Genomic DNA, 12,257 nt, shown 5'->3' on the forward strand with positions numbered 1-12,257 from the left:
TAGGCCTCAGGCCTTTCTACTGGAAAGCCTTTCTAACACATGGTTAACGGTGTGAAGCGGTCATAGTTTGGTTAGGTTTAGGCACCAAAACTACTTGGCTAGTAAAAGTGGACTTTTGGTTTCACACAGGACACAAACAGCAGTCTTCTTGGTGAAAGTCCTGTTTTTCTGTAAGAAAGGCTTTCTGGCAGAAAGCCTTGAAGGCAAACCTCTCCCACATTCCCTGAGCAGGTCAGGTGTACTTCTGTGCACTGCACAGACCACTGATAGGCTAATATGCAACGTCACAAGTAACAGCTAAGGGACATTATTGAACATTTACTAATTGGTATAAACAAACAAAACAAAAATCCAAGTGTGAACCAATTTCTTTTCATTGCGAATTAGAAAATGGTCGGCAGGACACCCGGCACCCTATCGTGGGCCAGATTTGGCTCATGGGCCACATGTTTAGTATCACTGCACATATAATTAGATGTGAATGTAAATGAATATATGAAATGTGGCATTTAGTGATGTTATTAAATAATCTGAGCATTTTACAGTGTTTGGTTGGTGGCAAATCTAAGATCCTGGCCAAGGCTCTGTTTGTGTTAATCCAACTGAACTGTCCCTCTTAGTTGACACAAATCACATGTAACTCTCATGGGCCCCACTGAACTGGCTAACTATCATAAAGGATTAACTGGTCAGCGGCTGATGGGCTAGCAAAAGAACAGACTGAAATTTGGAAAAGATCTCTGATGATAATATAAACACTCAGACATGCATAAATCACAACGTCAGTGATAAGATGCAGCAACTTTTCCTCTGTATATGCTCCAGTCAAGGGTGAATATATAGATACTGTATGTGTAATCCTCACTTAATAACTAAGTAAAATAAGAACATTTATTTAATTTATTTTTATACACTTTACAGGTAGAAACGGCACACTTGTCATCATTCAAGCTCTTGAAACAGTGTTTTTGTATCACAAAAGGTAGTTTAGATCCTGTTTGACATAAAGAGATTTCTAACAGTCGATGTATAGTCAGCAGTTAGATTCCTTCAGGTCACAGATTGCCCTCTTCAGGCAGTTTGGTGAGAATATCCACTCCGTCAGACGTGATGACCACTGTGTGTTCAAACTGAGCTGACCTGCATGAAAGTCAATTTAAAAAAACACAATGCACATTTAAGATTTTAGATGAATAGTTCAACATAAGGGGAAATATGCTTATTGGCTTTAAGTTTTGAGAGTGACATGAGATGATCGATCTCTCACTCTCATGTCTGTGTAAGTATGGATCTGGAGCTAGGTGGCGATTAGCTTAGCTTAGCACAAAGACTGGAAGCAGGGGGAAACAGCTAGCCTGGCTCTCTCTCCAAAGTAGAAAACTAAAACTAGGCTATGCTCCAATGATGCCAGCTTGGAAAGTTACAACTACAAACACACAGCCAAGATATTTTTGGTTGTCCACCACATACCTTTTATCATCTGCAGACACTGCAGTCCACTTGTCCTTCAGGATTCTGAACTCTGCTGACCCCTCCATCAGTATGGGCTCTACAAATTAGCAGACAATATCAGGGCCACACTCATACACAGTGGCATCTTAACATACACGCAAAAACTGTAAAAAACATAACTCACCTACTGTGAAAGCCATCCCTTCATCCATGGTCATGTCATTGTCATTAGCTGAAAATAAAGAGAAAAAGAGGATTCCCTAATCATTAAAGAGACCCTTTGGCAACATGGGCATGGTTTCCAAACTTCCCATTTCAGTTTTCAATATCCTTGCTTCACAAATTCAACAAGTCTTTCGAGTCTCCTCTGAAAGTCATCTGGCTCACAAGGCTATCAATATCCCAGAGTCCATTGAGATTCAAAGTACAATTACTCTTACAGTATGTCATATACATTATATCCAGACAGTCCATACTTAATTATGAGGAACAATACAATCTCACTGAAAGTATTTTTGACAAACACATAGTATATGTGCACACAAACACACGTGATACACACTAGGGAATAAATAGTCTCTGTCACATCATCTGACCACAGACCCAAACTCACCATGGTGCCAGATCTCAGGATGGCAATGAAAGTAGGAGCCTATTCCATGTCCAATGAAATAAGGACACACTTGGAAGCCATTGGCACGGGCTATTTCACTGCAAGCAGCAGAGAAAATATTAGTTGGCATATTAGAAAAGATTAATGTGATTATACGGTATCTATGTATTTTACGTGTGTGTGTATATTTTGTGTGTGTGTGTGTGTGTGTACCTGATAGTGTTTCCTATAACAAAGAGCTGTGCACCCGGCTTGCAGGCAGCGATGGCCTCATCTCGGCAACGCCTGGCCGTTTCCACCAATCGCTGCCCAACCTCATCCACCTCGCCGATAAGGAAGGTTTCTGAGGTGTCACCATGGTAACCATCTAAATACACCTATCACAAATAGGCAGAAGTCAGTGATGGGAGCAGTGTTGCTCTGACTGATAACATTTGCAGTTATGTCTTGTCTTGAGTTTGTGTGTGTCAGTTGAGGCATCAACTCACAGTGACATCAACGTTGATGATATCTCCATCTTGAAGTTGCCGACTGCAGGACACAGGCATATAAAAAATGAATGGTACATACAGAGAATCCCTTACATGTTACATCTTTTGAGTTGTAATACAATTAATACCGGACATCACCATAGTACCTCATCTTTTAAATATACAGTATATATCTATATTTTGTATTTATTATATTTATCTAATAAGAAACTGTCCAATAATTAATTCTGTTCAAAAATGATACTCATTTTGGAGAAAAGAAAAAAAATCCAAACTTCTCAACCAAGTTAAGATTTCTATAAAAAGTCCAACATTTAAAGTTTAAAGTTACCAACATTGATTTAAATGTTGTTAAATGTGTTTTACTTTTGAGATAAAAAAAATTGTGATTATTTTACCACTGGTAGAATCTCATTTTGGAAGGAAACAAAAAGAAAAATGACATACACATTATATTGAACAACAATGCTGTCATTTTTGTTTTCTTTTCATGTATCTAAATTCGGAGTGTCATAGGAACACCTTCATTTCTATGGCTTGTGATTTCAAAATGAAAATAATATTTGGCCCGCTGACTATGTTAAAATCCAGTTCCTATTGTGAACGCTAGGTGTCACTATCAGTATGTTTTATATTGCTTGCACTCTTTCTATTACAAACTGGCTTCATCAGTCACAGACAGTAGACATGGTGGCAACACGAAGAAAGCAAAAAGTGGACAGTGGATACAGGAAATTCCAGACACGGTGGCAAAATGACTACTTCTTGAGTCCGGAGGAGATGGCGTGAAATTACACTGTATTATACATCAGTAAGCACTCTGCGCCAGAGCCGCCACAGAAGGACATGTAAGCAGATTCTGAAGCAAAGAGACAGCTTCAGTCTGAGCTGCGTTGTTGACTGCCATAATGCATTTTGCCTCCACCTGTGCCTCAACTCCTTTTATGTTTATGTGATAGCAACTTCCGGTTACATACACACTCAACCACATACATACATACATAATTACGCACACACTCATACATAGTCAAGCCCGAACATAAATACGCTCTGACACACACATACATTCTCTCAGGTTCTACATCCATGTGTGAGCAAACATTTTCTAGCGCAGACTGAGGTCCAAAATAACTGACAGTTATCTCAGTGATGTAGTTTGAATTGCCACAACAAGACTTACACCTGACCTGACAGCAATTCTTCAGTCCAAGGCTTTCCAGCATCACTGTTCCCATTAGGAGTGATATTGACCAAAGCTGATCTTAATCTTGTGTGTGAATGTCGTGCACGTTTACCTGTCAGGTATGCCATGACAGACCACGTTGTTCACAGATGTACAGACTGACTTGGGGAAACCCCCGTATCTGAGAGGGGATGGGTAGGCGTTGTGCTTGATGGTCTCCTGGTGCACGATGAAGTCTATTTCATCTGTTGTCATACCAAGCTGGAAGCAACAGGTCATAATTGTTATGTTGTTCTTGCTGTTTCTCATGAACACAAACATTGCTTGTAGTGATTAAGTGCTTACCCTCAGATTGCGTCCAGCTAGTAGCAGCACATGTCTGGCTAGCTGACATGCTCTGGCAAGGCCTTCGATCTGCTCTTGGCCTTTGATCTCTATGTAGTCTGGCCATTCTGGGACCAGTGTAGTGGCTACATAGTCAGGCCGCACAATGTGCTACAGTCAGGGAGGAGAGGAAAGACAGGATACGAAGGTGGGTCATACTGTCGTCCCAAAATTTGCCATTTAGTAATTCTCACCTTACTGGAAAGTACTAATAATTATGAACTAATTTAGCCTCAAGAAAGTCAGAGGTCCTCTACTAATACTAATCCCACCTGAATTCATATGTAAGTTAAATCTTAACCTCTACACCTTCTGAATCTGTGCTGAGACTGTTATTGGAGACATTTTTGACACCCTAACCACCCCAGCATGGAAGTCAGCATGGACCCTTGTCAAAGTAAAAAAAAATGTAAAGGTTGAAAAAGTTCAGAGAATAACTACAACACCCTTGGTTTGGTTCTATCCAAATCTTCATTCCTTCAAATAAAATGTCTGTCATTCTAGGCAGGGTTCTACAATTACTGACATAGTAATAATTTCCATTAAGTAAGAAAAACAACTACAACTACTTCAAGCTACAGGTCATCCTTGGACACAACTTCTATCTTCTGGCCTATCCAATCACAATACTGCTTAGGACTGTGGCATTATGGCAGTGTAAGGTACTGTACCTTGGGTACTGCATAGGCAGGCCTAACAGTAGCTGGGCGAACTATATTAGGAGAACTTTTCCACTTCCTCCAGAAGAAGCGGCGATGTTGCTGACACAGTAGGGCTGTGGGGGGACCACAGCTTCTTAGACAACAAACTCTCCGCAGGAAACCACCCAGTCCTGGAGAAAAAGAAAGCAACTCAATGAAGAAGAGAGCTCTCTCTGACCATGCTTTACTGCTAAGAATAAATGGTAGAAAGGTAATTCCTATGTTTAGACTATCTAGGACCCCCTGAGCAGTTTGGACAGTATATCTATCTAATGTTGCCACACAAAACTTGCACTGATAACTAATGTTGGTGTTGACAATTTCACACCAGCAGCTTACAGGTTTTTCATACGTTGTCCCTTCAGTGTATCAGCCAGAACAGTGGAAAAAAAAACAGTGTCTTGTAGATGTGCCCTGTGGTATAATCTGGTGATGAGACCATAATGATTTATAAAAACCCGGGTTATCTGGTTATCATTCCAGCACAGGAGTACTGGTTGGTGTCTGAGCAAATAATGAAGCTACAATATACAGTCTGCTGTGTGCACTGGGAACTTGGAGGTGACAGGGTACACAGCCAGCTCACGAGGGTGGGGGTGCAATCCTGTGCAACATACACTCAGCGGTCACTGTATCAGGTACAAATGTACAATCGAATGCAATCCAATACACCCACTCTCCCATAAAGTCTACTTTTAAGATGCCTATAATGTTCTTGTGTTTTTGTTGATGCTGTCACAGAGTGCTAATTCAATTATAGGTGTTAGCGAGGTCACAGTTACTGGTGGTGTTGTACTACTGCATTATATTCACAGGGGTTTCTAATATTCTGACCCCCTCATGTATGTAAATAAGAGGACAAAAATTAGAAAAACCTCGGTAACCTCTGAGGTTGACCCTTGAGTCTAACCACCACCTTCTCCACTTCATTTAAAGTCACATAGGCTCGCCACTGTTAAATGCGAAATCAGCCGATAAACGGACCCCCGGGATGCCCAGGCTAGCTTAACGTTACAATAAGTTAGCTATAACGTTATCTAGCAAGCTAACATCAGTTGGCGAAAACACCGCCCGTTTACTTACAAAATATTAGCGCTGTGGACGTGTTTTAATGTAGTTGTTAAATAAGTAGTTTGTTTTTACGTTACGCGGGGACACGGGTGGTCCGAGCAGCCACTAACGCTAGTTGTCTGTGCGAGTATGGACAGTGTTTTAGCTTAGTACCTGTTCTTGTTGCAAGCCCTGCAGAACAGTGCGCCGCCATGGAGCTTTAATGGTGGTCACGTGGTACTGGAGTCACGTGATGCAAGACTGACACAGACTACACTCACAAAACAATAACAAAGTCTTTTGCACTTTCTAAGCGACACTAAGAATTAACCAGTGTAGACCTGCATTTTTTTTACTGTGCTGTTTTTCCTTGTTTTGTATGTTTTTGTGATGATTTTCTTGTGTTTGTGTAACATTCTTTTTGCCAATAAAGTTTGGGGGAAAAACAATCACAATCTGAGAAAAAAACTGCTCAGGGTTTGTACAGGTTTTATGCATTTTTGAGGTTAGTCATCTTCAGTATGCTTTGCTGCTCTGTGTCATTTCTATTATGCTGTTGTATTGTTATATAAGGCCCAGTGGTGAAGGAAATACTTATATCGTAAAACTAATTCATTCCAAGTAAAAATCCTACATTCAATACTCTACTTAAGTATAATAAAAAAAACTTTAATTGCAGGCTTTACCCATTCACTGTATATCCGTTGGTTTGTGTTAATTTAAATAATTGCAAATTACTTATATGTACCACCAAAGCACAATACCAACCCAAGTGATAATGAGCCTCCAGATAGATTCTGCATTGTCTTGGCTACCTGTGCCAAAATGTACAGAGTGCATATTCTTTGTTAATTTTTTATTTGACCAAATTACCACAAACAGGGGGTCAATAGGGGCCCACAGATAACGTTTGCCTCTGGGCCCCCTACTGGGTTAATCTGGTTATGCTTAAATACATTAATAGTAGTATTTCACAACAACTTTGCATTTTGCAGGTAATACTTGTGTAATTGTACTTTAAGAATGCAGATAAAAGTGTAGGAGTATCCCTTAACAGCAGCTCTCATCGCATGATTAATCGTATGCATAAAAAGAGAAGAATACAGAGACAAGGATTTACTCTACATCTGCCCCACTGCTCACTCTTTTAAAAAAGTCCTTACATTTTCTCAGTGGTGTTAAAATCACATTACAATTAAAATGCTGAGGTTCCTTTTGTTTGTGTGAATTCACACGTGAAATGGACGATATAATTATTTATGATATGTAAATATATAAATTGGGATGAAATAATAGGAAATTGGCTGAAATGGAAACAAAAGAAAACCAAACTGGCTCAGGAATTTCTGAGTTTTTCATTCTGCTGCTTGGAGACGAGGTAAGAACTTTAACCCTCAAAATGGGACAGTGTTTGGTTTGTTTGACCACAGCAGTAAGGACAGAAGGACAGCTTCTGCCTGGTGAATTTTATCTTAATATAAAGAAAAATTACATATTTTTCATTTCTTACAGTGTGGACAGAAAAGCGGTCGAAACACACACATATATGTATATACAAATATATTCTTTATTTTATTTGGTATTTTATGTTCATTTCTTTATATTATAACTAAACACATTCACATGACCTGCACGTTTTTTAGTATGCGGGAGGATACACGCAGACACGGGGAGAACATGCAGACTCCACACAGTCAGACCTGCTGACTGAGAGGCAACACTGCCAACCAGTGCGCCACCGTGCTGCCCTCAGATGCTACACCACTGCTGTTGTTGTTTTCACACCTCCAGGTGGTGGAGCCCTCTCATCAACAGATCAGGAACATGGTCGCTGGATGAGAGAGGCGAGTGCGCAGTTTCTGAAAACTGCATGTCAAAAATGCTCCTCCTGACCTGTAATTTATCCATGCTGGAATTAATGGAGCCTTTTAATGATTGAGATGTTCCTCGAAGCCTTCTCTTGCGTTATCTGGTGTGAATCTCTTTCCATGTTTTGTTTTGGTCTTTCCGTCAGTGGTAGTGGGGCTATCAAAAGGCAACCTAACTGTCTATGCCCACCTTTTCATAGAAGTAAACGACCCCATTTTCAAATATGTCAGCTGGTCTGCCCTCTGATGAGACTGATATGTGATTATCGTCAGCTTTGATGGTAATATCATCACGAAACAAATATGACCAATAGTGGCCGCTGTATGCGCCCAGGCCTTTGTGACAAATGGCAGAGGACAGGCTGTATATCTGTGCTTTGTCTCCATCCACAGGTATTTCTATATATTTAGATGGAGTCACAGGCACTCTAGACGATCTGTCGTCTGATCGAGACAAATACAGGGTTACGATGTCAGGGCTGTTCCAAACGTTTTCTCTCTGTGTTATGGAACCGCATGCTGTGCACTCTCCCACGCCCAACTGGCTTTGATTGAAAGCACTTTTGAGAAGAGAGAGAGTAGTGTCATGTTTACCAGGTGGCGGTAAAAAATAAACGCTGCCCAGGCTTGAGGTGCTGGATGTAGTCAATTGACATTCCTCACAGATGCTTTTTTCGTTTACCTCAATAGCAGTTTGGACACCACACTGATTTAACCATAACAGAAAAGGTTCTACTAAATCAAGTGAATCATTATGCTGAAACAAACGCAATAGCGGTATTGTGTCACTTAATTCTGTCAAAACCCGACGGATTTCTGCTGGTCTGAATTTCATCCCTGGGTTTTGGAGGGCTGTTAAAAACAGTCCTGCAAATGCGTGTGTGGTTGACAACTGTGTCAAAGACTCTGGGTTTCGGCGTCTCAATTTGTCCTGCACGACATGCAGGTGTAGTGTAGCTTGTAACATTGCATTCATCCAACAACTATTAAATTTATTTGGAAACCTGCAAATATAGTTGCATGGGTCGCCGAATAAAGCTGTTCTTGGTCTGTGCTGTGAATCGTTGTCACGGTGCGTCGTAACATGTGACACAGCTGCACTGAGGTCTGCAGCAGTGGTGTCTGGGTTGGCCTCTGTAACTGTGGTGCTAGTTGTTGAATCAGCCAGATGGTGTCCAGCAGGAACAGCAGCTACTGGGGTGGGTTTTTCATCTTTTCCGAAGAATGACTCAATGAGTCTCCTAGCGGTTTTTGTGACTAAAGTACCCACAATGAAACCCACAGTTAGGAAGGGCATGATGCTGTAAGAAGTTCGCTGTTGTGTTCGTGTGATAGTACAGATTACTTAGTACGAAGACCAAATAAATGTGAGCTAAAATGTGGTGATCTTGTCTGTAGATGCAGATTCTAAGCAAAGAACATTCGATTTATCAAATGCGTGTTCATATTAAAGGCATAATACGTCACAATATAGTGACGTTGTGGAATGGAACGGAACTTTTTTTTCTTTTTTTGTAAGTCTCGAACCACTACGTAATGAGTCGCATAGCAACAAGGGCGTACGGGATTCTGCATTCTGGTGAAATATTGTCATCATTCTGGTGAAATATTATTATATAGCAAATGGTGGAAATGTCTATATGTAAATGAAAACACAAAATGTAGGCGCAGTGACAACTCAAAATATAATGGAATATAATGCAGTAAGGCTCTCAGGCCTTCTGTATTGCTTCAACTATTCAAATATTTATTCTCCTGTAGATCAACATTCCTCATTTTAATGTTATACCTGCTGAGTCAACACACGTAGGAATAATTTACTCATTGAACTGTCTAACTATCATAGAGGATTGCACAACTCTGAGTGTTGGCTTTAATAAAAAACAAACTGGCACACTGCACACTGCAATCCAACTTGAATAAACCTGTAATTTGTGCTCTAATCATAGTGAGAAATGTCAGAGATATTGTGCAAGAGTGGTCCTATCAAAAGCTTAAGAACAAAAGTGGAGAGGTGAAGTAAAGAGAGGAAAAGCCTTGTGTGATGTTTGAGCTCATGTTCTTTTCTTTATTAAATCCCCCTGCAGACAAAAGAAAGAAATTGGAAAAAATAGAACAAAAGGTTGTTGCTATGTCTGGAATTTACAACCCCAAAGCAGAATATTTGTCCACAAGTTTGTTCATATTTTTTCTTCAACACGTTTAATCAATTGTTCATACTTAGGAAACTAAGTCTGGTGATACAATGAAAAATGTTGGCAGTTGATAAACTAGTTCCTCAGGCCCTGAGAGTAGATTTTCAACAGCGATTAATTATTGACACTTGGTTCAGATTAACTTTTTAATTTAATTGACTTTAACATCAGGAGACAGGCTGAAACATACTGAGAGTTTGTGCTTTCCCTTCATGGTTATGGGCCACAAACACATTTGAGATGGTCAGTTGTGGTGTGGTGTGCTGCTGGCCATCAGGAGTGAATAGAGGATGTGAAGACTTTGCTGGCTACAACAAGCTTGAAAAACCATTTATTACAGTGTGTGCTGCCATCTACTCTTGACTGACTGTACAGTATGTCATTTACCAAGAGGCGGAGTTCCACTGACCTGATTGACAAAATATCTAATATGCAGTTCATGATTCAGAAGGGTGCACAAGATGTCATGGCATAAACGCCTGTCTACTTTTTTTTGTCCAGCTGTCAACATATCCACATCCACAAATATAGAAATGTTTTGAGACATTGAGTGTACAGACCTTTTGGGGAGGAGGTTCACGCAGCGCGACACCTGCTGGTCATTTTTGTAACTACCTCTCGCGTACTTGCAGTCGGTTCTATGCCGTTGATCTTTCTAATTATCGAGAACAGACTTTACTGTCCACAGCACATCCTGAGGAAAACGTACTAAAGTGCATTCATTTTCAAAATAGACATGATGCGTTATGGTCACTCAGCTGCACATGAACAGGCAATACAGTAAAATGCTGTTGCATTACTTTATAATCCATGCACCAACTGATTTTAAAAAAACGACCCGTGTCTGGTTTCTGTCTCTGTCAAATACATCGAAAAAACACACCGTTTAAACGTACCTTGGTCTAAACCCGACAACACAAATCAACACCGTATTGTCTTTTCTAAGGCTGTCAGTATGTCGTGGGAATTTCAGGAAAACAGAAGACTGGCAACAAGGGAGTAGTTTTTGTGGTTTTATTCAGGCCTGCAGACGGACGGCCCCGACAGCAACTCAGTTGCTCCTGCCTGGCTGACTGTACTGCATCTCAGAGTGGTCTGCTTTTATACAGCATGTACAGCAAGGAATGTGAACACTCGTAAGACATATATCACTCTCTTTGACAATTATTATCTTGTAGGAAACAAAGCCACAATAAAAGGTAATTACAGATAGCTGATAACACACAGCTAAGAAAACGTAAAGAAAGCTATAGTCCTTTTACTAGGGTCAAAGGGCACTACAGCAAATGCCTGTGACCATAAATTAACTCTTCAGGGTAGAAAAGAATGTGTTGTATTTTCCCACTACACAGTATAATTACACAACGCATGATGGTTGTTCTTCACACTGTAAATGTACAATATGAAGAAATGCATAGGATAGCTTTCAGTCTTTTAAGCCCAGTGGAGGTTTCCAAACTCTAACTTCAACCCCATCCCTCCCATTGGAAACCAAACATACCCTTGAACACCTGTATACAGGACATTACCTCTTACAGCAAATGACATTACCGAGATTGTTACACAAAGTTACATAACACATGGCTAGTGCTGTAGTGTAGGTAGTTGAGGTGCTGTAATAGGTCACTGCCTTATCAGTGACAACAAGCACTGTTGAGATCTCATATGGACACTTCACCAAGGTCAGTGAGATAAGCCCTCATCCACTAGCATTACATGAATTAAAAGTGAAAACGTTTCTCAGCACAAAAATAAATATTTGTTACATCTACATCTTCTCAGCAGGCATTCTGACTTATCATAGTGGTATATCACAGGTGTTACTAATAACCTTAACAATGGCTCTGTTCTATTTAAGTGTCCCAACAAGCCATGCCAATGTGACAGTGAGCCGCCATGAACAATAAAAGGACCCTGAAACAGCAGCAGCAAAATGAAATTCAGCCGTCGTTAATCCTATTATTTACATCTGTGCTTTTTTTGACCTTGACATGTCAACTTAATGATTACATGCTTAATAAATATTACAGCTATAACTATAATGATTTTTTCTGGCTCAGTAAGGAATGTATAGCACTGTAAAAGTCAACAATGGGCCTATACTGTACATGGCCTATGGCAGAATGTGACTGTAAATGTGTCTTTCTTTACTTTCTTTTCTTTTCATGGTTTTGACTGCCTTCCATAGTCCCCACTGAGTTCTGATTGTGCAAGACAACCAGGAACATATGGGTCAGTTTTCATGTTCCACACATCCCATATGGGATGTCTCACAGACAGAGATGGATAATTGATTGAAGACTTGACTAAAAAGTCCTTG

General features: G+C 40.2%; 1 protein-coding gene across 1 annotated transcript; it reads right to left on the bottom strand.

The window, feature by feature from the left end:
• Positions 1 to 877: 877 nt before the first annotated feature.
• Positions 878 to 6,088, bottom strand: metap1d (methionyl aminopeptidase type 1D (mitochondrial)). The gene is made up of 10 exons (XM_070919380.1): positions 6,049 to 6,088; positions 4,795 to 4,955; positions 4,085 to 4,234; positions 3,852 to 4,000; positions 2,554 to 2,596; positions 2,279 to 2,442; positions 2,066 to 2,163; positions 1,637 to 1,684; positions 1,471 to 1,549; positions 878 to 1,140 (listed from the first exon to the last, which is right to left on the bottom strand). Exons 1-10 carry the CDS (start codon positions 6,086 to 6,088, stop codon positions 1,056 to 1,058), a joined length of 1,017 nt encoding a protein of 338 aa, XP_070775481.1. The 3' UTR covers positions 878 to 1,055.
• Positions 6,089 to 12,257: the final 6,169 nt, after the last annotated feature.

Source organism: Enoplosus armatus, chromosome 14, assembly GCF_043641665.1.
Source record: "Enoplosus armatus isolate fEnoArm2 chromosome 14, fEnoArm2.hap1, whole genome shotgun sequence".
NCBI classification, from domain to species: Eukaryota; Metazoa; Chordata; class Actinopteri; order Centrarchiformes; family Enoplosidae; genus Enoplosus; species Enoplosus armatus.

Excerpts from the sequence above, each read along its gene's own strand:
- metap1d (XM_070919380.1), bottom strand. The coding sequence starts at position 6,088 with ATGGCGGCGCACTGTTCTGCAGGGCTTGCAACAAGAACAG. Across the intron at positions 2,164-2,278 it reads GTTATAGGAAACACTATCAG|TGAAATAGCCCGTGCCAATG; the intron begins GTACACACACAC and ends TGCTGCTTGCAG. Across the intron at positions 1,141-1,470 it reads GTGTCTGCAGATGATAAAAG|GTCAGCTCAGTTTGAACACA; the intron begins GTATGTGGTGGA and ends ACTTTCATGCAG.